The sequence below is a fragment of the Mizuhopecten yessoensis genome, unplaced genomic scaffold, assembly GCF_002113885.1.
Source record: "Mizuhopecten yessoensis strain PY_sf001 unplaced genomic scaffold, ASM211388v2 scaffold2383, whole genome shotgun sequence".
Classification (NCBI taxonomy): Eukaryota; Metazoa; Mollusca; class Bivalvia; order Pectinida; family Pectinidae; genus Mizuhopecten; species Mizuhopecten yessoensis.
The window spans coordinates 128,204-152,503 of record NW_018404519.1 but is presented as its reverse complement, the minus strand read 5'-3'; the positions used below and the strand labels follow the sequence as shown (position 1 = coordinate 152,503).

The 24,300-nt window shown below is 36.1% G+C and overlaps 2 protein-coding genes across 3 annotated transcripts in view; one reads left to right on the top strand and one right to left on the bottom strand.

Annotated features, from left to right (window-relative positions):
• On the bottom strand, positions 1–19,011 carry LOC110445822 (sphingomyelin phosphodiesterase 4-like). 2 transcript variants are annotated; one of them, XM_021490620.1, is made up of 18 exons: positions 18,959–19,011; positions 17,563–17,646; positions 16,651–16,866; positions 15,856–15,952; positions 15,410–15,626; positions 14,467–14,623; positions 14,058–14,129; positions 13,697–13,747; positions 9,884–10,029; positions 9,087–9,177; positions 8,736–8,857; positions 7,964–8,087; positions 6,892–6,931; positions 6,126–6,310; positions 5,566–5,787; positions 4,584–4,748; positions 3,372–3,500; positions 1–2,305 (listed from the first exon to the last, which is right to left on the bottom strand). In XM_021490620.1, the coding sequence occupies exons 1-18, from the start codon at positions 18,995–18,997 to the stop codon at positions 1,967–1,969; spliced, it is 2,496 nt and encodes an 831-aa protein (XP_021346295.1). In that variant the 5' UTR covers positions 18,998–19,011; the 3' UTR covers positions 1–1,966. The 2 variants fall into 2 exon arrangements, with proteins under 2 accessions (XP_021346295.1, XP_021346296.1); XM_021490621.1 differs by lacking the exon at positions 13,697–13,747.
• A 94-nt stretch (positions 19,012–19,105) lies between these two features.
• Positions 19,106–24,300, top strand: part of LOC110445821 (nuclear cap-binding protein subunit 3-like) — a 19,975-nt gene continuing 14,780 nt past the window's right edge. The window contains exons 1-5 of the mRNA XM_021490619.1: positions 19,106–19,369; positions 21,201–21,266; positions 21,994–22,091; positions 22,896–23,053; positions 23,315–23,452. Of these exons, the coding sequence (XP_021346294.1) occupies positions 19,151–19,369; positions 21,201–21,266; positions 21,994–22,091; positions 22,896–23,053; positions 23,315–23,452 (679 nt within the window). The 5' untranslated portion in view covers positions 19,106–19,150. The remainder of the gene's footprint in view (positions 19,370–21,200; positions 21,267–21,993; positions 22,092–22,895; positions 23,054–23,314; positions 23,453–24,300) is intronic.

Sequence of the window (24,300 nt, the reverse complement as noted above, 5' to 3'; positions counted from 1 at the left end):
CCACTTTATCTCTTCCCCAACTCTCCCACCTGGTATCTTTTCCCACTTTATCTCTTCCCCAACTCTCCCACCTGGTATCTTTTCCCACTTTATCTCTTCCCCAACTCTCCCACCTGGTATCTTTTCCCACTTTATCTCTTCCCCAACTCTCCCACCTGGTATCTTTTCCCACTTTATCTCTTCCCCAACTCTCCCACCTGGTATCTTTTCCCACTTTATCTCTTCCCCAACTCTCCCACCTGGTATCTTTTCCCACTTTATGATACTCCTGCAACCTCTCTGCTCATATCTCCTGTTTCAAGAACTGTAAAGCCATATAAAGCATACATGTATCAATTCTCACCTCATACAAACTAAACATTTACTCTGCATACATATTAGATATCTCATGTGTACAAAGTTGATTATAAAAATAAATACTGTCAACACAGATGATTTGTTGTAGATTAAATCACTTACATCTACTGTATAACGGGAAACTTTCACCCTAGCTACACAATCCATATCCATCCAGTGCTAATTCTGCCCTTCACATTTGATTATTAATTATTAATGATGCTGTCTACTAATGTTTGGTGGTGTAATGGGTTGGTCTGGTGGCGCAGTGGATAGCACACTTGCCTTTCACCAAGGCGTCGAGGGTTCGATTCCATGATCGGACGTGAAAAACATATGGGGTCACCTGCCCGACCACATGGGTTTTCTCCAGGTACTCTGGTTTCCTCCCACATTAAGACCATCCGGGCAACAAGAGTGATTAATATAAGTTGTGAAAATTTGTTTCATAATTGTTGTAAAATAAATAAAGTTTATATATACTAATGTTTGCTATTACTATAAATTCTACCTCATTATGGAGGGCGAAAAGTTAAACTGGTGAACATTTTCAAGGTGAACAGTATACTAGGAGTATTTTGTTGTTATTTGTTAGGTATATGATATAAGCTTGTTAATCACTCTAACCACAACATTACTCCAAATAACAGAAACTCATTTAAACAATTAAGTAACAGTAATGTCAGCATTGTTCCTTTCATAATCAAATAATATATTCCATGGTTTTAATTTAAATCTGAATTTGAATCATTCAGCAGTAGTAAATACACTGTTTATAATTATACAGTGGCCATTAGCTAGCTTGTATTTGAATCAAATTGGTTTTTGTTTGTTTTTATTTTTGGCATTCAGAAGGTCTATGAATTAAAAAAAATTCATCACAGATTGCTTCCTGGATTCGATTTGAACTCTGGTTTTGATGATACAAGTAACTAAACCCATGAATAGGTACTCTAAGCACAACTGTCTATGTGACTGAAATCACAACAACCTTGATCTGTCGCTGTTCCTAAGTCTACAGCAATCCTAACTGTGCACGTTGACATCATTGGCTGTCTGTGATTGAGAGCCCTAACTGTCCAGGTGACATCATTGGCTGTCTGTGATTGAGAGCCCTAACTGTCCGGGTGACATCATTGTGCTGTCTGTGATCGAGAGCCCTAACTGTCCCGGTGACATCATTGGCTGTCTGTGATCGAGAGCCCTAACTGTCCAGGTGACATCATTGGCTGTCTGTGATTGAGAGCCCTAACTGTTCAGGTGATTCAGTACGTATCTGACTGACCTGTGTTGTCACTACCACTGGATGAACACGTACTGTAAGGTTTCGAAAATATCAACATTTTCTTGTCTAGTATATATTCAAGCCACAGTTAGTCCTACCAGCAATCAGGGCTCTATGATAGATGGAAGTGTAGTCTACAGCAGTCTGCCTTTTGTGAATCATCTATGTTCCAGCTGTATAAGTCAGGTCAGTAGTCTACAGCAGTCTGCATTTCATGCATTGCTTCCTGTGTATGCCCAGAATACATAACTTAGTCAGTAATTTACAGCCAGCTGCCTCTCCTGTATCACCTCCTATTTGTACCAGGAGACACGGTTATCACTGTAGTATATGAGAATCTGTCCATCACGTATCACTTTGTAGGTGTGCTATTTGTCTCGGTTGTGCTAACGCTCGAAGGAATCCGATCACAATTCCACAGAATAACAGAAAGAAAAAGTATCCTATCGGACTGAGTCCGAACAGAAATCTCATGAAAACATACACAAGTCCTAGATACATCAAGTTACGATAGTTCGCCAAAAAGCGAAGACTAAGTCTTGGTGTTTCGAGTTCCTTTTGCATGTTTTTTGAAATCGGTGAATTAAGATTTTTGTCTGGCATGAGTGGGGGGGACAGATACACCTGGAACATTTTCCCGAAGATTCCTTCTCTGTAGTAAAGGTTCAGGATCTCCGAGTGAAACTGAAAACAAAAATCTTAGAATAAATGCTAATTTGTGGAATTTGACAACAAATCAGATAGATTAAAAGAAATGCTGGTGATGAAAATGACCAGTAAAGGTTATCTCGGCGTGGCGCAAATTTTACATGCCTGTTCAAAATATATTTTCAAGTGATTCGTTTTTTTCGCTTTTTCACAAAACTCTGAAACCGTGCATTTTTAACTCTGCCTGTAAGTTCCATCCAGGTGCGTGTGTTTACACCACCTGAACTGTTTCAAGTGGTATACATGAAAGTGACCCAGATATTCAAGTACAAGTATATATACGTTTTTGTTAATGTCTTTTGCCTTTTTTTACTGGTTGATGAAATAATAAATTGCGAAGAACGGCAGGCTCTGATCTGAACCAAGCCGACCTTTGGAAATCAGCACTTACACAAACATGCCTGACCGAAACTAAAATTTGGCTATTGCAAGTTTACATTGTTTCTGCAAAGAGCAATGTCAATTCACATGTATAATTTAGGAAATAACTCAGATTTAGTGCACTCATAAAAGAGGGGCATATAGTTCTTGATATATTCTTATTTATTAAACTGCAAACTGCATTTTTATCTCCGCTTTTTTGGCTGAGTTTTCAGATGAGACCATATCTTGAAAGAGACCTTTATGTGTGGGGATACACTGGACATGTCCTATCACCCATTACCCTTACCTACAACACACTGATCTGTACTTTATGTGTGGGATACACTGGACATGTCCTATCACCCATTATCCTTACCTACAACACACTGATCTGTACTTTATGTGTGGGATACACTGGACATGTCCTATCACCCATTATCCTTACCTACAACACACTGATCTGTACTTTATGTGTGGGGATACACTGGACATGTCCTATCACCCATTATCCTTACCTACAACACACTGATCTGTACTTTATGTGTGGGATACACTGGACATGTCCTATCACCCATTATCCTTACCTACAACACACTGATCTGTACTTTATGTGTGGGGATACACTGGACATGTCCTATCACCCATTATCCTTACCTACAACACACTGATCTGTACTTACATGCGTGTTAAAAAACAGGCAGAACTGATGAAGTAAGCGTACAAGTAAGGCATTCTCAAAACTTCTGATTGGCTGCAAGGCTGGGTCCCCTTGGTAACCAACATCAAACTTTTTCATCCGATTCATCATCTGCAAGAAACATGTTCACATGCCCTGTACAATTCAACAATTATTGCATTAAGCTGCATTTTTTTATACTTTTTTTATTTTGTACGTACTATATACGGGTACCAGGAAACTAACACCCAGTAAAATATTCGCCCTTTGCCTATAAAATCCATGTACACCCGGTATTACACCCAGTGTTACACCCAGTGTTACGTATACACCCAGTGTTACACCCAGTGTAAATTTCATTGTATATCGTGTACTCATATTTGCTTTCTTCATAAATTCACCTTCACTGAGGCAAAAAAGGCGGAAGTTAAACTGCAGCAACATTGTCTCTGTATTCTGTAGAACAATTCACCACCAAAATATATACAACAAGAGCAATGCATATGGAAGAATTTCAAGCCCAGATATAAAACTAATAAAAGGGAACTACATATCACAGGTTACTATGTGGATGCTTCATTGATTTTAGAACACACCAAATCTTAAAATATTTAATTGAAAGGTTCCAGAGTGTAGTTTTATTGACAAAGGGCCAGGATTGTCATAAAGATTTAACTGGCATTCCCATTTTATGATAAATGCATTTTCATATGATTCTCAACACACACATACCAAATCTCAAAAGATTTGGTCAAAAACTGTTGGAATAACTGGTCAAAAGGTTATTTAAACAGACAGAAAGGGCAATAACAGAATTTGCACCAATTTTGGTGGGCTTGTGATGTAAACTATAGCATATAGCATGAATATGCCTATTTCAATTTTTTGAAATGATGGAGTGATATTTTATATCAAAATGTTTTATACAATACACTTAATCTTAATCCATACTTTCATAAAAATGTTTTTATCTTTCTTAACTACCAGTTACAATCCAAAAAATATAAGTCATTACAAACAAATATAAAAATATATAGGTACATTTTTTTACCACAAAAACGTAATTAAAAAGTATCCAAAACTTAATAGCTTTTCAGAAGGATTTTTTTATAATTTAAGTCATATTTCTGTCGCTATAAAGAAGTAATATCATTGTAAGAACTCTTTTCTGGTTTGCTGGTTCAAGGGTCACAGTTCATTCCCTGTATCACTGACCTGGTATCTACCGAGTGGTGTAAGTCTGAAACCGTCCTCTGTATCCTCACAGTCGGGTGTCCCAGGCTCAGACAGGCTGCCCAGAAATGAGGTCTGTCCCAACACTGATGTCTGGTCATACGGAGAGGAGCACATACCGTGGGTCAGGTACTCTACAGGCGGGATCTGATCAATAACGAGAACTTCATGTAATACTTGGTGTAGAGTAAAATATGTACCCAAAAAGATCTTTCCGCTAACAATACAAACACTGTGTTATACGTGGACAAATAATTCACAACACAAACAGTACATATAGTTTGAAATATGGAGACATTTCCGAACACTAGCAATACACATATAGAAAGAACATACAATATTATATGCACATCATTTAGTAGACATCTCTGAAGCATCATCAAATTGTCCTCAATTTGACCTTAACCTTGATTTGAGGGTCAGTGACAGTAAAGGTCAACATTCCATAAATGTCCTCAAATCATACAACAGGGAACTTTATATTTCTATTTTTGCAGTTTTTGTGGCTGCAGTGGAAATATGAGGAAGTGTAGGAATAATTTATTTGACTCAAGTACAAACATACCTGCAGTCTGTTCAAGTTAAATTATATTAGTGAGTTTGTGACTGAAAAACTGTTGAAGGAAGTATGCACGAATATTTATGTCATAGAGTACTGTGTAATTGGAATATTTCGCCTAATATTTACGTATTCAACTTTCACCAATTAACTCCATAGGAACGGGAACAGGAACAGGAACACATCACAGTGGACTTGCTATGTCCAGTATTCTTTGTAATAATTACTGCTGTCATGACAAATTTGTCCTCATAATGGATGGCAGAAAAAAATAACTGTGGCAAATATTCACCAGTATATCTTATTGTCTTAAAGATTTTCATATTAAACAAAACTTAATAAATGGACAGATTGAAAAAAAGTCCTGGTCTTAGACAGTTTAATACATTTTTCAAAAGTACTAACCTCAAATACATTACATAATCCTTTGATGCTCATCTCAAGGTAACTATGAAGTTTCTTCACCTCGGCAACACTGAGGTCTCCAAAACTCTTGTTTTGGTCCTCAAACCAGCTAGACATATCAAAGAGTGAGGACAGTCCAGATTTTGATGCCTTTGTCCGAGAGGATTCCACACTAGTGATGGTAGTCTTGGCCTGGCATATCTGTCTCATTACATCAGTTACCTGTAATGGCCCAGACACTAATATATAGTGTGTACAAAACTACACTTATGGTAATAGGAGTTAGCTTACCTCAACCTATAGTTACAATGAAGGTGGTTTTTTGGCGAAATTAATAAGATTAATTACACACCCTTTACATTACAATGTAAAAAGAAAAAACAAATTTGTCAAGCCTGAAATATATATGGACTAAAAAATCATTGATTTGATAAATTGCAGTACTCTATGTTTTAAAGGTTCAGATAAGTATTATTCACAAATATTCTGCCACATAAATTGGCTTTAGTCTATGTAATGATAGAAGTTTCAAGTGTATGTAATTGGTGTATGAAACCTACAGCCAGCATGGTTGGTTCTGCCGCAGGCCCAAACAGAGGAGAATACTGGAAACCAGACCGTTCTAGCTCGGAGATCTGTGTGTGCAGGCTGAGGTTGGTCTCCTGGGACAGATAACTACCTCCCAGGTCGTGGGTCGGGGACAATCGTAGTGACCGGTACAGGGAGGAACAAAGATCCCGCTCAGCTACAGGATACATAATCAAAGACATAGTAGATCCTTTTGTTATAGAATCACATCAGATTCTCTTCTATATTCAATCAAGCACATCATTATTGTACAGTACCTTCATTTCCCATGTACAGATAGAAACATTTTGTTACCTTTTTTTGTGATACACATCATCAATCATTAACTCATACTTTTTAGAATTTCCTTGGGGGAGATTATGCGTGGTCAGAATTAAATACATTAATAAAATGTGTGTATGTACACTCTAGGAAAAAATAACACTTTTGAAAGACATCTTTTGAGCTGTTCTTTCAGATGAAATCATCAGATCTTAGAAAATAAGAATAATTTAGCAAATTCACTTGATGAAAATGCCCAATTTTAGGGTCTCTCTCTAAAATAGGGAGAGTTGGCAAGTATGGTAACTAATTTTGTTGGAGATGATAATGTATCCAAATATGTGCAGTAATTGAACCTAACTATGAGTAAAATATCCACTTTATTCAGTGTTTAACTTTGAAGATTAATTTAGGAGGATAGATTACTGATAATTCTACAGCTGTGTCTGTATGTCCAAAGGACACAGTGATACGTACCTGTGCGTATTAGAGCCGACAGGTTTTGGAGACTGAATACCTGAATTTGAAGAAAAACAGCCTTAAGATTCTGTAAATTCAAAGTAAATACATGATATACATTTCTTCCACAACCACTATAGGTTTCCACACTCCGGACTCATTGGAATTGGTAAACACCCTGGATGTTCTTTCATTGGTCAATCATCTAATTATGATTAAAACGAACGATGCTTTGAGATGTTATCTTCCATTGTGACATAATAGGTCGTGGCCGTTGCTTCCCAAAATGGAAACAGGAGTTAGAGATTCCCAAGAAAAACATATGTAATATCTGAAGGTTTCAGGAGAAAAAGCTCCCCAAACTTGTGATGGTGGATTATCATGTCTATCTTACTCTCGTTAGTTAAACATAATAACCAACCACCACTCATTGGAAATTGAATACAATCTAATGCCTAACCTGTTATTAAAATATTCTGTTTCTGTTGCATCCTCTGTGATTGTATCAAAGTTACAGTCAAATAAACCTACACACTTGAGACTGATTTCTAAATGAAAACATGCTAAGCAAACCAATGTTAGATATCCACCTACGGTGACCTACAATGTAGCAGGACCTTTTCATGCCTTGCCTGTAGAAAAGACTGATGACGGGACTGAACTGTTGGCCGACAAGTTAAAGACACCCTGTCCACCCTCAATGCTATGAATTTTATTTATACTTGAGTCACTTGAACATATTAACAACCTATCATTTGATTTGACATTTGCACAGTTAAGTGAGTTCCAAACAGTTTGCTGGTGGAGGTACTAAATAATAGCAATTCTAAGATGTTTATTTATCAAATTTAATATACATCATATATTCAGAAGACATGATATATATCCATTGTAAAATGTACAGTAGAATTTATGTTAATTAATCACATATAAATATATTTTAGCTTTAAGGAGTCATTTACATAGTTTTTTGAGTTGATAGCTACAGTGGACCAAGTAATGATTAGTTTAGGATAGTAACATCACCACAATGGTTCAATGATTACCTTTGCCACCCTGTACAACATCACCACAATGGTTCAATGATTACCTTTGCCACCCTGTACAACATAAGGCCATTGATGGGAGCGGTGAGGTCCATACGGAACACGCGACACAGAAACTCTTGAAACAGCACAGTGTAAAACAGCAAGTTGTCCTCCACAAAGGGGTGCCTGGTAAGTAATAGTGCTTACAGTCAAAATAAGGCAGATAATAATGTACCAAAGGCCAAGGGGGATAATATCACAGGGCTAAACAATGAAGGCAATATTACCTAGGGTGCCTGGCAAGTAATAGAGGTAGTGCTTACAGTCAAAATAAGGCAGATAATAATGTACCAAAGGTCAAGGGGGATAATATCACAGGGCTAAACAACGAAGGCAATATTACCTAGGGTGCCTGGCAAGTAATAGAGGTAGTGCTTACAGTCAAAATAAGGCAGATAATAATGTACCAAAGGCCAAGGGAGATAATATCACAGGGCTAAACAACGAAGGCAATATTACCTAGGGTGCCTGGCAAGTAATAGAGGTAGTGCTTATAGTCAAAATATGGCAGATAATAATGTACCAAAGGCCAAGGGAGATAATATCACAGGGCTAAACATCGAAGGCAATATTACCTAGGGTGCCTGGCAAGTAATAGAGGTAGTGCTTACAGTCAAAATAAGGCAGATAATAATGTACTAAAGGCCAAGGGAGATTATATCACAGGGCTAAACAACAAAGGCAATACATCGTAATACCTAGAATAAATATTTCAACCCTAAATGGTACTGACAGAGAAAGATTCTACATCAATGTTAAGTGTTAGATACTGACCAGCGGATTTCATCCACAGCCTTGGTATCCGAGTCACTATCACGGCGTTGCTTGGTCCAGTTGTTGTTGGTACTCGGGATGTAGCGCCACGGCTGGATGTACGTCAACCAAGTCTCCAGCATCTAAACAGGTCAAGGTGCTTTTTTTTATGCAGAAAAGATGGTGATCTGATATATAATTGTTGAAAGGTTTTAACAATTAGCTTGTCATGCCTGTGGAACATTTAACATCTACTTACTCCCAAACATTTTATAGATAGGTCAGCTGTTCTGATTGCACACACACGGTTTGTTTATTCATGTACAATGTTTGTTTAAAGGTGGTTGGTGCCAACATTTTTCATTCACTCACCAGCCTAAAAGATGAATCCAGAGGCCAGCGGTCGAATCCGTGTCTGAGGAAGGCATACAACTTCTTCTGGATGATGTGTGGGATTAGATTCCTGTAACAAGGCTTAGAATATAAAATGTCTTCATGCTTATTTTTACTTCATCAAGTGTTTTCTTTGCTGACCTTGCTGAAGAAGGTATCAGGAACTTACAGTAAAAACTGTGCTAATGAACCACTGGGAACTTTCAAAATTAATTTGTTAAATATTTGATGTTTTATTATTTCATTCTTTACCAGGAGACAAATATGTCATCAAGTTTATGTATTTTAATACAAAAATGTACCAACAATTTCTAGGTTCTAAGTAAAAGTTTCTTACAGAAGATTTTTCTCAAAAAGCAAGCATGAAATCAATCTCTGGGTAACAGCATTAAGGATGTACCTTCACTAATTACTGGTAAATTACAGTGTTAAACTTGACCTACACATTACCTAGTACCTATCAAAGTCAAAACTGTTTGTATTCTTGGGATATATAGCTACAGTGATAAAAATCATTATGTCTCCATTCCAAAAATGATAATTAAAGGTTACACAACTCATGACACATAATACAGACTTGGGAGTATAAATGCAAGCGTTTCATCCTTAGAAAAGATAACTCTCACACAAATCAGAGGTATAATGTGTAACGTAGCATGTGACTTTAAGAAAAATATTATCCATTAACCGATGAGAGACAGACAAAGAAAAGGAGGATGTTGGCAGACTGTGTAGGATAACCTCGAAGACTTATCCTGGTGTGTCGGCTGTCTTACTTTTTAAACTCATCGAGAGGCGACACCAGATGGGTCTGGTACGATGATGTCATCACATCGTGGGGCGCAGTATTGACAAAGTTATGGATATGTTTGATGAGCATGCGTACAAGGCGAGTGTGGTTTTTACTCGGCATGAAGTGTTCCTACAAAGAGAATGTATAAGTCAGTCATCATTAAGGTAAAACTCTGTATACAATGTACATGTGTCAGATATTTATAGCTACACAGCTGAGTAGTTAATGACTTAACAGTTCATTATGATAAGTCAGGAAATCAACAGCTTTAACTACATACTGTTCAAAAGAATGATTTGAAAACTTACCGATATATATATATATATATATATATATATATACAAAAGCATTTAAGTTTCAAGTGTAGTTGTATACTAAAACTCTCAAAACCACCAGTCCTTTGTTATCAAATTAATTTACAAGCATCATACTGGAATCTCTCGTGACACATTATTTTACTGTTATTAAAAGTTGCGTTCTGTGGGATGCAACAGAATGTTTGTATCAAAATATTGTAATGGCTAGTCGAAATTAGTTGTCAGATTATATTTCATTTTGAACTCACATGACTGGGATATATAACATGATTTATTTATCACAGAAAAAAGGAGAAACAAGCAGCAAGTTTACACTATTGTTCAAATAAAGTTAACAAAGAGGAAACCCCATATAATGTGTATATAGGTGTATGTTTTTATAAAAAAAACTATTGTATCCAATCAGTATTCATGTTAGTACATTTGTAATTAAAAAATAAAAAAGTTGAATGTTGAATACAGGTGCATTACATAAGGGATATAAGAGTTAAATAGCATATATACTGTATATTACTTGTGTATGGCAGAGTACCAATATTTTCACAAGTGTGAAACATGAGTGAAAATTTACATTTTTAAAGTAAAACAAAGAAAATATTACTGAATAAAAAAAAGGGGAGGGGGTGGGGGGGGAGAAGTAGGAAGCCTTATATCTGATATCATATTCTAATGATGTCACTCATGTCAATAAGACTGCGCAACATTTGTTGAATGGGCTACCAACACACTTCTATTGTTTTTACTACTATTCTCTGAGAGATTTGTTTACAAAAATGTGCTCAATGGTTTGTGAAGAAAATACCTGAGAGTATGTAGCAAAGGTGAACCACAACAATAACCCATTGTATCATCCCTTCATCTGCATGTGAAAATACAACATTCTGTATATAACTGCAGTGAACGTTGAGTTTCCGTTACGAACAGTTTCTGATATTTCATTTGGAAGAATGTAATAAATATGTAAACATGTAACTTATGTTCTCTTATTGGTGTGCATTGGAAAAGCTAAAGCAAAGTGATTTATTTTATTTTAAACTTTGTTAAAAAGATGACATCATTTAAAGAAATTCTTAAAATCGGAAATTATAAAGAAATACTAAAAAAGTGTAGAAAAAATCTTATTTCAAATATATTTTCAGTAACAAAAATTTGGCATCAAGAAGCTGTTCATGAAGACACACAACCATTACTAGTAAAAAATATCCTGTCAATGTTATGCATTTTTTATTACAAGATGCTCAAAATACTTTCACATTCAGGGGAGAAAATCAACATGAATATGGAGGACTACTGTGGTGATTTCCTCTGGAAGAAGGGGAGGTAACACTTAAGGAGGGGGGATAACTCTTATAAAGAGGAGTAAACATTTAAAACTTATCAAAATGTAAAAAAAAATAGTAAGAATATAAAAACTATCTACAATTGCATGCATTTCAATATAGGCAGTACAAAAAGAAGAATGTGCAGAATCATATTTTTGGTGTTCTATACAAGATGTTGAGTAACAAGATATGAAAAAAGCTAGACATCAGTATCAAAAACCAGTCCCATAGAACTTCAGCTAAAATACATACTTTCTTCTTCTTCAGAAAATCGGAGTCTAATTTCATATAACTTAACCTTGCTTCAGCAATCAGAGGCCACAGTGGCCATTTTAAATCCCAAAACTTAAAGCAGGCATAGTACACCAATTCCCTTGTATCACTCTCAGAAAGTTTCTTTGCAATAAGTAAGATAGGTTAAGAGAATTTGTAAGGACAGAGTTCGTAAGCACAATTAACGCAATAACTTTTTTTTGTGTAAAAAGGCAAAACTGAAAAGTTTTGTTGAAATTGCTCTCGTCGCACAGATAGGGTTTTTATCCATGGACAGATAGACGGACCGACCGACCAGCAGACAAACGGAGGGACAGCAGGGAGCCATGATATCATACAACATTAAAAAAATTGTACAACTAGCAAAAAATTATTACACCAACATAATGGGTAATGAACAAAAAAATAATAAATAACTAGTACAAGAATTCCACGGAAGTGGATGTGTCGCCTGCGCAGGAAGCTGGGAGATTACGAAGAAATAGATACACTTTTCATTTCAAGAAGTAATGTTAAAAGTAAGCAATAATCATAGATTATGTTTTTGGATGGCATCATTTTGTTATATAATCTGTTATTCTGGGAAGAATACTTTAAGGAACTTGCTATCTATTTATAGTAACAGTGACCTTGACCTTTGGACCTGAAAAGCAATCCCAAGCAAGCACTTTTGGTAAGGAAGCACTGCATCAATTTTGAGTTTGATCGGCCCAAGGAAACTCAAGTTATTGCACGAAAACCTCTGTGCGGACGCCGCCGCCATAGAAATAGCTATGTGTCACCAGCTTTTCGCAGGCGACACAAAAAATGATCTCTTAACAAGGCAAAGTTAATATAATCATAATAGTATACAATGTATAAAAGGAATAAATGCAAAAATAATCATATAGTAACAGGATAAAACCTGAATGCAAAGATGTACAACATCCAAAGATTACATACTCAGTGGTTTAACTACATACTCAGTGGTTTAACTACAGGTACACTAGTGCCAGCTGGCCACAGTCTAATGACATAAAACTACACTGGTCTCACCATTCAGCCCCACAACATGCAGCTTTTGTCATCATTTTTGTCTCTGCTGTCAAACTGGATATTTCATTCCTATTTTTCTAGGTTCAATTTCAAGCAGTCCAGCTAATTCCTATTTATGATTTTATGTTTAAAAATTGTGTGAAATTCACTACAGTTTTTTCCACGGTAAATTTTTGAAAGAATCATAGTCTTTCACTTTATCTATTGAAGTGGCATACTCTTTACAATTAAAACAGAGGGATGCACTTGATGTTACTGAAGCGACTTTGATCATCAACTAAACTGACCCTGGTCTACCTCAAAAAGAATTGAACCCAATTTGCTCCAATATAATGTGTCTGTGCAGAGGAACAAGAAGCTACCATGCATATGTGTGGCAGACTGTGGCTCTATCTACATTTTGCTTTGCCTGGACCAGGAACTAGACATCGCCTGCGCATGCATGTTTATTTGAAAGCAAGGCAGTGATTGGTTGTTTATAAGCATATATAACCACATCAGATGGAACAGCCTCGTTACTGTCAATGGTTGATGATCAAAGTCGCTTGCTATGAAATTCATTGAATACCTATGTAAGAGATACCATGTGGGTAGCAGTATGATAGGGAAACACAGTTACATAGTGCCATGCTGTTCAATCAGACAATGGAGACCATTCTACTCTTAACATCGTGTTATCAACATCACTTTAAAAAAACTGATTGTCAGCTAAACAATTCTGCACTAATACTTTGTGTCTTACAGTCTATCATGGACAGCTGATTGACAAAACAAAAAGGATGACAATAAACCAAGAGTATAATATGTGGGTATTGTGGTTCAGGCTGGTCATCCACACGTCATACTCACATACAAATAGTCAAATGGTCCTCGAGGCCGCCGGGAAGGGGCAAACATGGTCTACGGTAGAGGTGGGGAAAATAGACAGTGCTATACAGTTGTCACCAGCTACATGCTGTACTACTTACAGTGATAAATACCTCTATCAGATTTACATCACATCAATCATTTATAACAGCTATTTCATGGTTAGACATGCACACCCAATAATTTATTATTATTGGACTCCGGAATACGCCATATGAATGTCCATTGAAAAGATCAAATAGTAATTTAATGGAAATCTGTGTTTCTGAAGGAGTTGGACATTTTGTTTTAATAAGAGCAGAATCGATTAAATATCATATATTTTATATCTCAATATACCCACCATAGCACTGCCTGTCAGCAGTTGTCTTTCAACCTCAACTGGGTTCTGATTCAGCCAAAACTCAACTAAAGTCTGGAAAAAATAGCTTCAATTATATTTAATAGCATGACAGTAACAGAACATCAAAATATGTACAAATGTAATACATATCTATCATGTAACTAATTTTCCATGTCAAGTATCAGATTTCATTTGTTATTACAATCAATAAACAGCATCAGACAATACACCTCACATGAAAATGCAAAGATTGGTTTTATTAAGAGTTACTGATGAAATGCTGAAGCAAACAAACTGTACTGTCATTCACATTAAAACTTATGTCTAAAACAAAATTTATTATTTACGGTGTCATATTTCAGAAATTTTGTTAAAGAACTGCTAACATGAAATCCCCATTATAACTGACCTGGAGCAGTGTTTCCGAGCGCCAGGTCTCTGCCTCACTCTGACCAAACACGGGTGAGCCCTGTGTGTGTTGTTTAGGCATGGTTGTGAAGCTAGACTTCAGTAGACCTAACCTTGACCTTGTCTTGGGTGGTGTCACATTACTGGGTGATTTTCCTCTGTTAAACAAAGAGTCAAATGTGAGGTCAAATGTGTGAAGAGTGGGAGAAGGCTGTACATATACTTACTCTATGATGGAGTGTGCAACAGATCAGACTTGGGGGAGGGGTAGATGTCGGACTGCCACGTGTGGGGTGGGTACTTAATCTTTAATGATGTGTTCTATAGTGTGTGGGATGGGTGAGAAAAATAAAACCTTATGATGGGGTAGGACATAGCAGGTAAGATAAATGTATTACATGTAATTAAGCAAGATCTGATAACCTCATTCTAAGACTCAGAATCTGTACCATAATCCCAACTGAACCTGAGATAATTAAATCTCGCTCAGTTATTTCTCACACCTCAATAGTTATTTTTTTTTTTTTATTTCACTGCAGTTTACAAGTATCCCATCTGCTGCCTAAAAGTAATATAGCTTCTTCCCTACTAAATAGTGTTTGAATAATTCTGTGTATAAAAGTGGAGTATGTTAATATCAGAATAAATGCATGTTTCCAAGTAGATTATACCTTATATATAAAATTGTTAATCTAAAAGCATCAAAACAACATAGACAAATATGAAGAATACATTCAAAGCAGGTTATTCATTTTCATTAGAGTGCAACTGAATATATCACCATGTGCAATTTGTGTAAAGGTGTCAGACAGATTGGACGAGATAAAAATATCTAGCAAAGGGTACCACATGGGATATCTCTGTCTGAGATGAGAGATATGAGAAGCACAGCAAGATCTTAGATGGGAGGGTGTGTTGGGTCAGTAAAAGAAATGCATACATACCCTATAATGGAGTGTGCCATTGGACTGCGCATGGGAGAGATAGTGTGGGGCATTGCAGGCAGGCTGTCTTTATGTAGTGGCAGGAAGTAGCTAAGGTAATCGTCTATGAGACAGGGATACAGGCAGTCAGTCAGTGTGTTCCAAGACGGGTTTCTCTTCTGCCAGGCAGGACTCACCAGGCAATACACAAAGTGGAACAGATAGCACTCAAATGCATCTGACAAAGGTCAAGGTTATCTATTTCAAGGGCACTCACACAAACATCACCAACTCTGAGATCACAAACAAAAGGTCAGGTCATTATTTTAGTTTTTAATGGATCAAAAGAGAAAGACAAATCAATTGAACTTGCAGTTATAAGAAATTTATGGATATCAAAAAAAAAATTTGCTGCTACATGTATATCTAGCATTTTGTAAATCTTTTCAATTCTGGTAAAAGGATACTGAGCACTACTGTCGGTCGTCCGTAGTTCTGGTACTGTAGTTTATTAGCATAAAACAGAGGAATTCCTCCTTCTTCAATGATGTTCCTTGTAGGAGCCTACACAAAATGATACCAAGGTTATCATGGTTACCATGTTTCAGCGACAGTTTTTTACAAAACATTGCTATGAATCTGATCAATATGATAATGTTTGCACAAAGTAAAGCTAGGTACAAAGATCATCCATGGAAGATTTAGAAATTAATTTGTTATACCTGTACTTATAAATAAGCATAAGTACTGAACTACCATGATATGTGACTGAAATACTATTTTGTTAAGGTATGATGCGATTCCTTACCTTTCATCATAGGATAATTTCCGTCAATTTTATAAAACTTATACGAAGTTCAATGAAAGTGTAGAATACCAAACATTTCTGAGAAATTTCTATTTTCACAGGTGTTTAAAAAGATTGAAAGTTATCTTTCTCCATCAAGCATCTACATGACCAAAACACGTAATAAATGCGATGTGATGAAGTGATAAAATAAAAGATAACATGTGTAACAATACTCTTTTAGAATGACTATAGAGAGGCAATATAATGGGGTCTGTATCACAATATATTTATTGTGGCACATTAACACTTTTCCCCTATATTCTGTCAGACCTATAAATAAGATTTTAAAATTACAAAGTAACAGAACAAGGCCATATGTTGTGAGTGGGGCAAATCTAGAGCTACCTAACCCTGGCAATCCACATTAAGATACTCTCTCTGGGGGAATAAAAAAATCAACAAGAATACTTACAGGCAAATATTTTGTTGGAAATTCATAGCTTATGTACTGGTCCACTTGTAGACTACTTATTAGTGTTAAAAGAGGACCCTCAGGGGCTAGAAGCTTCCTGACTGCATCAAAGTCATGTGTGTTATTGGAACGACAAAGCATGTCCAGTCCCCATCCAGGCTCGGTATCAAGGCCAAAGATGTGCTCTAGCAGGTCTGGGAGGGCATTTCTCAGTTCCTGTGCAGAAATTAAGACATTTGTTCATAGTTTTTTTTAAATTAAATATTCCACTAAAATAGACAGATTTAAATAATCGTTAACTTAAATTTAACCCATAATCATTATTGTTTACGCAAACCATAAAAAATCAATTTAAGATGCAAAAGTTAGATAACTATAACAGATCACACAATGCTGCAACATATCAATTTCTAACTTTTCAATGAGCAGTACAAATAATTCTAATATGATTTCTTTACAAGCAGGTTGAAGCAATGGTACCTCAGCCTACAATTCCTGCTTCAGACTTAATTTTTAGTCATAACATTATACCAAATAAGAATGTATCTGCAAAACTGCAAAACGAAATCACTCAATTGAAATCTTCTTTATAGCTCTAGATCTAGATCTTCATTAAGAAAATACACAAATTCAGATGCTTCCAGGGACTAATCTGTTCTCAGGGGGTATTTTTTTCATATTTAAGTTTACATTATGATCTTAACTTTATGAAATTCAATGTTTTCATTGTTGATTTAATAGATATGCTTGAAATTGGACTTTCCTAACAGTATATAAGACTTATATAAGTTTTACTTTTCAGAGTTTCTGTTTATCTAATAGAGCTTTTAATGCATATATCATAAAAAGTTTCAAAATCAGAACCAAAATATTTTTCTCAGATTGGGAATTATTAATAAAAGACCAGCAAACCTTCCCTCCTGTTGACTTGATGATGGAATCCACTTCTACACATCTCTGGGCAATGGATTTGACAGCTAGGTTTTTCAAACGTATCTACAAAACAGAGAAATATATAGAAAAACAGGTGTACTAACATGTACTATTTAACAGAAATGGACTGGGTCGATCACTGGCGACCAGACAGTTCATTATTGCTTAAGAATGTTCGTCTTGTAGTTTGGAGATCCAATCTATACCTGAAAAACAGTGAAATGTTTCATTCTTGACCCAGTCTTTTTGTCGTCTGTCAAATGAACAGTAGACAAATATTGTATGCAAATGAGGCCACACCTCTTTGCCAAATTTTCTACTGCCGAAACACAAAGGAGATATTCTTATAACACTCTTTGCAAAAACATTGTATTTACAACCAACAGCACCAATGTAACAGTAAACAGGCTATTATATTCCGATTTAAAGTTTTTCTAGGTCTCCCTTAGTCCTTTTTGTCATTAGACTTGTTATAGATTTGTACGTGGTCGACCAGATCTAAACATACAATATGGCTACACCGACATGAAATTCTCCCGACAACAAGACCCTGTCAAGGGACCCCATTGGAATTAAGTCATAATGCATATGTGGCTTTATATGTATGGGTCATCACAGGTAAAAGCCTAAATTAATCTAATCCAATCCAGTTTTAACACCTGACTGATTACTAGTTATATGGCATAAATAACTTATAAAATAACATCTGTGATTATATATATATTTATGTCCAATCTGCGAAATGTGATAAACCTGTATTATCTGCCTTTTCCATGAATAAATATTATTATTATTAATGTTAACACAATTGTTAATGAAACATGAAAATAGTAAGATTTTTAATAATTACAAACATTTCAACAAATATTTATAACTTAACAATGTATATTCATATTAGAGTGAAACATCTTGGGCAAACTGGATTTAGGTTAGTCCGATTTCCTCTGGCCCTGACACCAGACCAGAGACAAATATACTACTGGCTGTATATGTCTTACCCACACTCAGACATATATCTTTTAAAGTTTGGTTTCAGGGCCAGAGGAAACTCTGGCAAGATTTAGGGCGAAACGACTTGTGGTACGAACGGGATTTAGGGCGAAACAGAGCTAACTATGTCAAAAAATGCCACTGTGAATTATGTCATTATATGCAAAATATAATAAGTAAATATATATATATAGAAGACCATTTTATTGGCACACTTTCGTTTTGATATTTTCTAGGGAAAATTATCTTATGTGGGTATTTTGCTCCTTGTTTGCATTTTGGACACCAAACATACAGGATCATGGAAAATGAATAATTAAGAATTTTTAAATCAATGTAGCGGTGGAAATTAAACATAAGGCAATATAAACAAAAAACATCTTACTGAGATGCTTGTTCCAACAACTGCAGTGGAGCTCGCCATGTTGGTCACTCGGTATTCACCAGACTTCTTCCTCAAAATTGAACTAGCTATAGAGAAGTCCGAAAATTTTGTCATTCAAAACAGCCAATCAAAATTGTCGTTACAAATCTAGCGTGGCTAATTTCCAAACCGGAATCGTTTGGGTTTTGAAACATGGCGGATGCCGATAAGTTTCCAAACCTAAAAATCTGCATAGATAACACAGAATCGGATGATGAAAATGCTGACATCGTTTCTATCCACGAAGAGGAAGACTTAGACGACGACAGATACAACGCCAGTGATGACAGCGATGATAATGAGGTCGAATTCAATGTCCGTCTGGGAAACCTTGGCAGGAACGAGAAAAACAAAACTCGAGCACTCACAAAGGTGATTTACGCAGATGTTTGCTTCGTTGTATGCGATAATTAGAAACTGTTCTTTGCTATACCCTAAGGGTCAGCTCCTGTCCAGGAAGATGATGATGACCATGATGAGTTATGATGTTTGTCCAGTATTAAACCAGTAAACCACATATAATATAAATATTGGCAATTTGCTAAAAAGAATGTTCTCCAGACGCTCGAAAGAATTCTAGATGTTTCAGTATTCAGTACCTAAAAATAAGTTATTTGAGCACCTTTTTGGCAAAATTCTTTAATGCTGAAGAATTTTAAATATAAATTCAGCGACATTAAGAACACAGAATGCACTTTAACAAACTGCCGGGTTGAAACAATAGTCAAAGACATGCTAAAAAAATGTTTTAATGTATATTGAAAAGACATTTGGAAAGTACATTTTTTTTTTACAGAAGTACTTGTACTGAATTCGAAACGACCAGCTATTAAAATGTTTGTATTCCACCAGTACCCCTATTACCCCTGTATTCCTATACATTTACCTTGAATTTACACCATCAATTTAGCCTTTGCAGGAGATTGAACAATACTTGGATTTGGGAGAGAACATGGTCCAGATTAAAATACTCCAGGATGGGTTTATGGTGGATTAATCACAAAGATGATTTGTTGTATATTTATTATTATTAGTACACCAGCTTATCCAAAGGGTCAAAAGAGTATATATTTGGTAATAGCCAATTAAAGATCCCCACCTAAAGCTTACTATTTTTGCTGATCATTAGGAGACAACATCCATGCATGCTACCAGTATAGGCACCTGGGTCTGGTCACACCATTGGGACTTAATCTCTGGACCATAACACTGAAATGGTTGTGATCTCCACTCCATAAACATATAGTTGCTCAGGCCATATGTTCTAGGATTTAATCTGGGTTCCAACCCCACCTTTAGGACTTTTATGGTTTATCTTAGAAATAGCCAATGCAAGATCCTCACCTAAAGCTACATATTTTTGCTGGGCATGAAGAGAGAAGTATATCCACAATACCACATGATACCACTAGTATATAGCCTCTGGGTCAATTCCACCCCAGGGGACTTACATGAGTTAATTGATCATAACACAAAAATGGTTGTGATCCCTATTCCATAACCAACCATATACACATTCAGCCAGAAGAGTCAAACATCATGTTTCTAGAATCTAGAAAAATACATATCTATGTAACCAGGATTGGCCTCAGGGTCCGGCCTCACCCAGGGAGATTTTGGTCCATGGATTATGACATGGAAACTGTTTAGATTCCTACTTTATAACTACAATTGCTGGGCGTGAAGAAAGGAACAAAATCATGGTTCCAGGATTGGTTCTTGGTCGTGCCCCACCCAATGAGAATTAGCCACAAAGTCATAACAGAAACAGTTGAGATCTGCCCCTTATGCGTACAATGGTTGGACATGAAGTTATGCTACCTCTGGAGTGAAGAATCACATTGCTCTAAAATCTTGATAAATGTAGATAAGCCAATTTGGGCTATGATTTCAAAATTCCCCATTGACAAATACATACACATGAACTTGTACCCCCTAAAAAGGAGTAGATGCAATTTTCTACAAATACATATGCTGCATACTGTATGTATAATAAATAATAAACGCTGTTCTGATGACACGAAGCAATTCTGTACAAAACAGCATTCAGTTATCACAGACAACATTTACGTATGATCTGTTGCTACATGATCAGGCAATAATGTTCCTTAACTGATTTCCAGTGGATACTTAAAAAAAATGTAACAATATACCTGTATTAGTTTAAACACTATATATATGATGTTATTGTTTTCAATTTCAGGCACACACTAGGGTATATAAAAATAAAGACGGGGATTTCATTACTGGTGTAGACGTCACAGACAAGGTATGTATAGATTTAATGTAGCATAGCTGTCTGAAGACAATCTTCGTCACAGACAATTTAGATGGCAAAGTGTAGCATGGTTGTTTGGAAACAAGCTATATTTATGTCAAAGCATACATATGACAATTATAATCCCATAGATGGAATTTTCATTACAGGAAATTCAGAACAGCAAAATTCTGAGACTTCAGTATATTACTATCTATGTATTCTATGTAAGGTAATTATGTAAATGTTTATTTCAAAAGGAAAATTGTGTAAAAGCTATTTGAAGCGTGAACATTTTTGACGCAATAAGAGGAAATTAAACTATGTTTTAAAGAAAGATGAAAAAAGCCTATTTACCAAGGTTAGTGTAAAATTGATTTATTCATATATCTACACTTCCTGTCTAGCTCTGAACTCATGAAACTATCATAAATTTTAAAACTAAACTTATAAGTTTTTAGTTCACCTCACCTCAACAATGTTTAAATATCCAGGTGAGCGACACAGGCTCTCTGGGCCTCTTGTTTATGATCCTTACATAGGCCAGGGTAGGTTTACTCTGTTAGTAATACACATGTCTCTCAGAACTTGTATCTTGTAAAATGGATAGACATTGTAGTTGTCATTATTGAGTTACTCATGTCTGATCTACATATGAGGCGGTAGTTCATATTTGAACAAAAGTGTTCACCTCATTCAAGTTCATGTATGGCATTGCATTTTCTATATTTTTTTTCAGACCGAGAAAAAGAAAAGACTTGAAAGAGCCAAGAGATTTGGGGTCACTGAGAAGGAACAACAGGCACCTGCTATCAATCTGAAAAAAATATACAGAAGGTAGCTATATGTATTGATTATAGTGTGTATGTATTCAAATAGTTTAATAATATAGTGCAACCTATAATGAGCTTCAGAGATTTTCCCATAATAAAGATCAGTCTAACTCTTGGATCTGGGGTTACAGGTGAACATGTAGCGATACTTCATAGGGACAGATAGTTAAGAAAATGTTAGATTGATATAATGATAATAATAATAATGTACAACATTTGATATAGCGCCCTATCTAGCTAACATAAACCACTCTAAAGCGCTTTACAGTATATAGATATACAATTAATACAATTAGCATATAATTTAATCAAATCAGTTGTCAGGCGCTAACTACTAGTCTTATGCCACCTGGCTAATATCTCCCTATGTGTGTATGTCTGCGTGTGTGCTTAAGATGTGATTTGATCTGTTTGTATGGGGGACCATGCTTCCAACGTCATAATTATAGTGCCAACCTCACTTGAATGCTACAACACAGATACCGCAACATCCACCCCAGACCAATTTATACTCCACCTGGGTTGTTGGAGTTGTGTGGACAGGAGAAAAACTTTTTCCCTGAATATCCATGCTTATGACGACCTCAGGGATCGAACCCTGACCGCCTGCGTGGAAGGCTGGAGTGTTATCCACTTGACTAATCCACCCATATACCAAGTATCGATGTCCCAGTTGATGTCACAGAGTTTCTGATTTGTTGCAGGATTACAATGATATGTAAACAGAAAAATTCCAGTATGGACTATTTCAGGACTATCCAATAGACATTTCTGTAAAATACTTGACTGATGTTTTGAAATGTTTTAGCTTGGGTTTGGATGAGGACAAACCGGACAGTGATGGACGTGGGATTCGTCTCGAGGCCATCCACATGCGTGGTGTCAATGACATGAGCAGCAAGGATGTGGTTGGTTACTTCAAGGAATTCTCCCCTGGGGAAATAGAGTGGATTGATGATGCCTCATGTAAGTTATGTACAGTGATTTCCAACTCCTAGAATTACATCATTAGACATGTAAGTAAGGTACAGTTGATTTCCAGCTCCTAGAATTACATCATTAGACATGTAAGTTATGTACAGTGATTTACAACTCCTAGAATTACATCATTAGACATAACAGTAAAAACAACAAAGTTAGGATTATACACATTTCAATAATGGGAAATTCTGTGATTGTTTACCTGTGTTTATACATTCCAATCTGTAGGATACTTTTATTTTACAGGTAATGTGGTTTGGCAGGATGCGCTGACGACAGCACGTGCGATGATCAGCTGTAGTGTTAGCTTTGAGACTGCGACCAACAGCGTCGACTTACAGGGTGACTCTGCCAGCAGTGAGGACTCTCATACAGAGTCAATGGGTAAATAGTACTTCTGATGTTTAGGCATTGATGGGCAGTATATAGTTTCCTAGGTACATGTATCGACAAATAATATACTAATAATATCCACTTAGGATGTAAATCAAACATTACATTTTGTACCGGATTCAGTGGTGTTGTTGCTCATCATTTCTATTTTCAAATGATATAAAGGTTAAAAATATATCATGATGGTAATAAATAGTTACTAGATATATTGACAGGTAGGCAGTTTTGAACAACCAGACCTAGCATGTATGATAATAGGATTCTTTACTGATAATAGTTGTATTAATGTCAATAATACATGTGCATATATTGACAGCAAATAGATATGTTGGTAAGTACCAAGAAATATTTAAAAAAATAAATACAGCTGTGTTTTTGAACTGCTCCACATGTACAGCATCAGTCATCTTAACCATTTCTCTAGATACAGACTAGATGGTACAAAGCATTTTACACTGTCGGTACAGACAAGGTACAGACTAGATACAGACTAGATGGTACAAAGCATTATACACTGTCGGTACAGACAAGGTACAGACTGGGTGGTACACAGTGTTATATACTGTCGGTACAGACTATGTGGTACACAGTGTTACACATTGTCGGTACAGACTAGGTGGTACACAGTGTTATACACTGTCGGTACAGACTAGGTGGTACACAGTGTTATACACTGTTGGTACAGACTATTTGGTAGACAGTGTTAAATATTGTCGGTACAGACTGGGTGGTACACAGTGTTTATACTGTTGGTACAGACTAGGTGGTACACAGTGTTATATACTGTCGGTACAGACTAGGTGGTATACAGTGTTATATACTGTTGGTACAGACTAGGT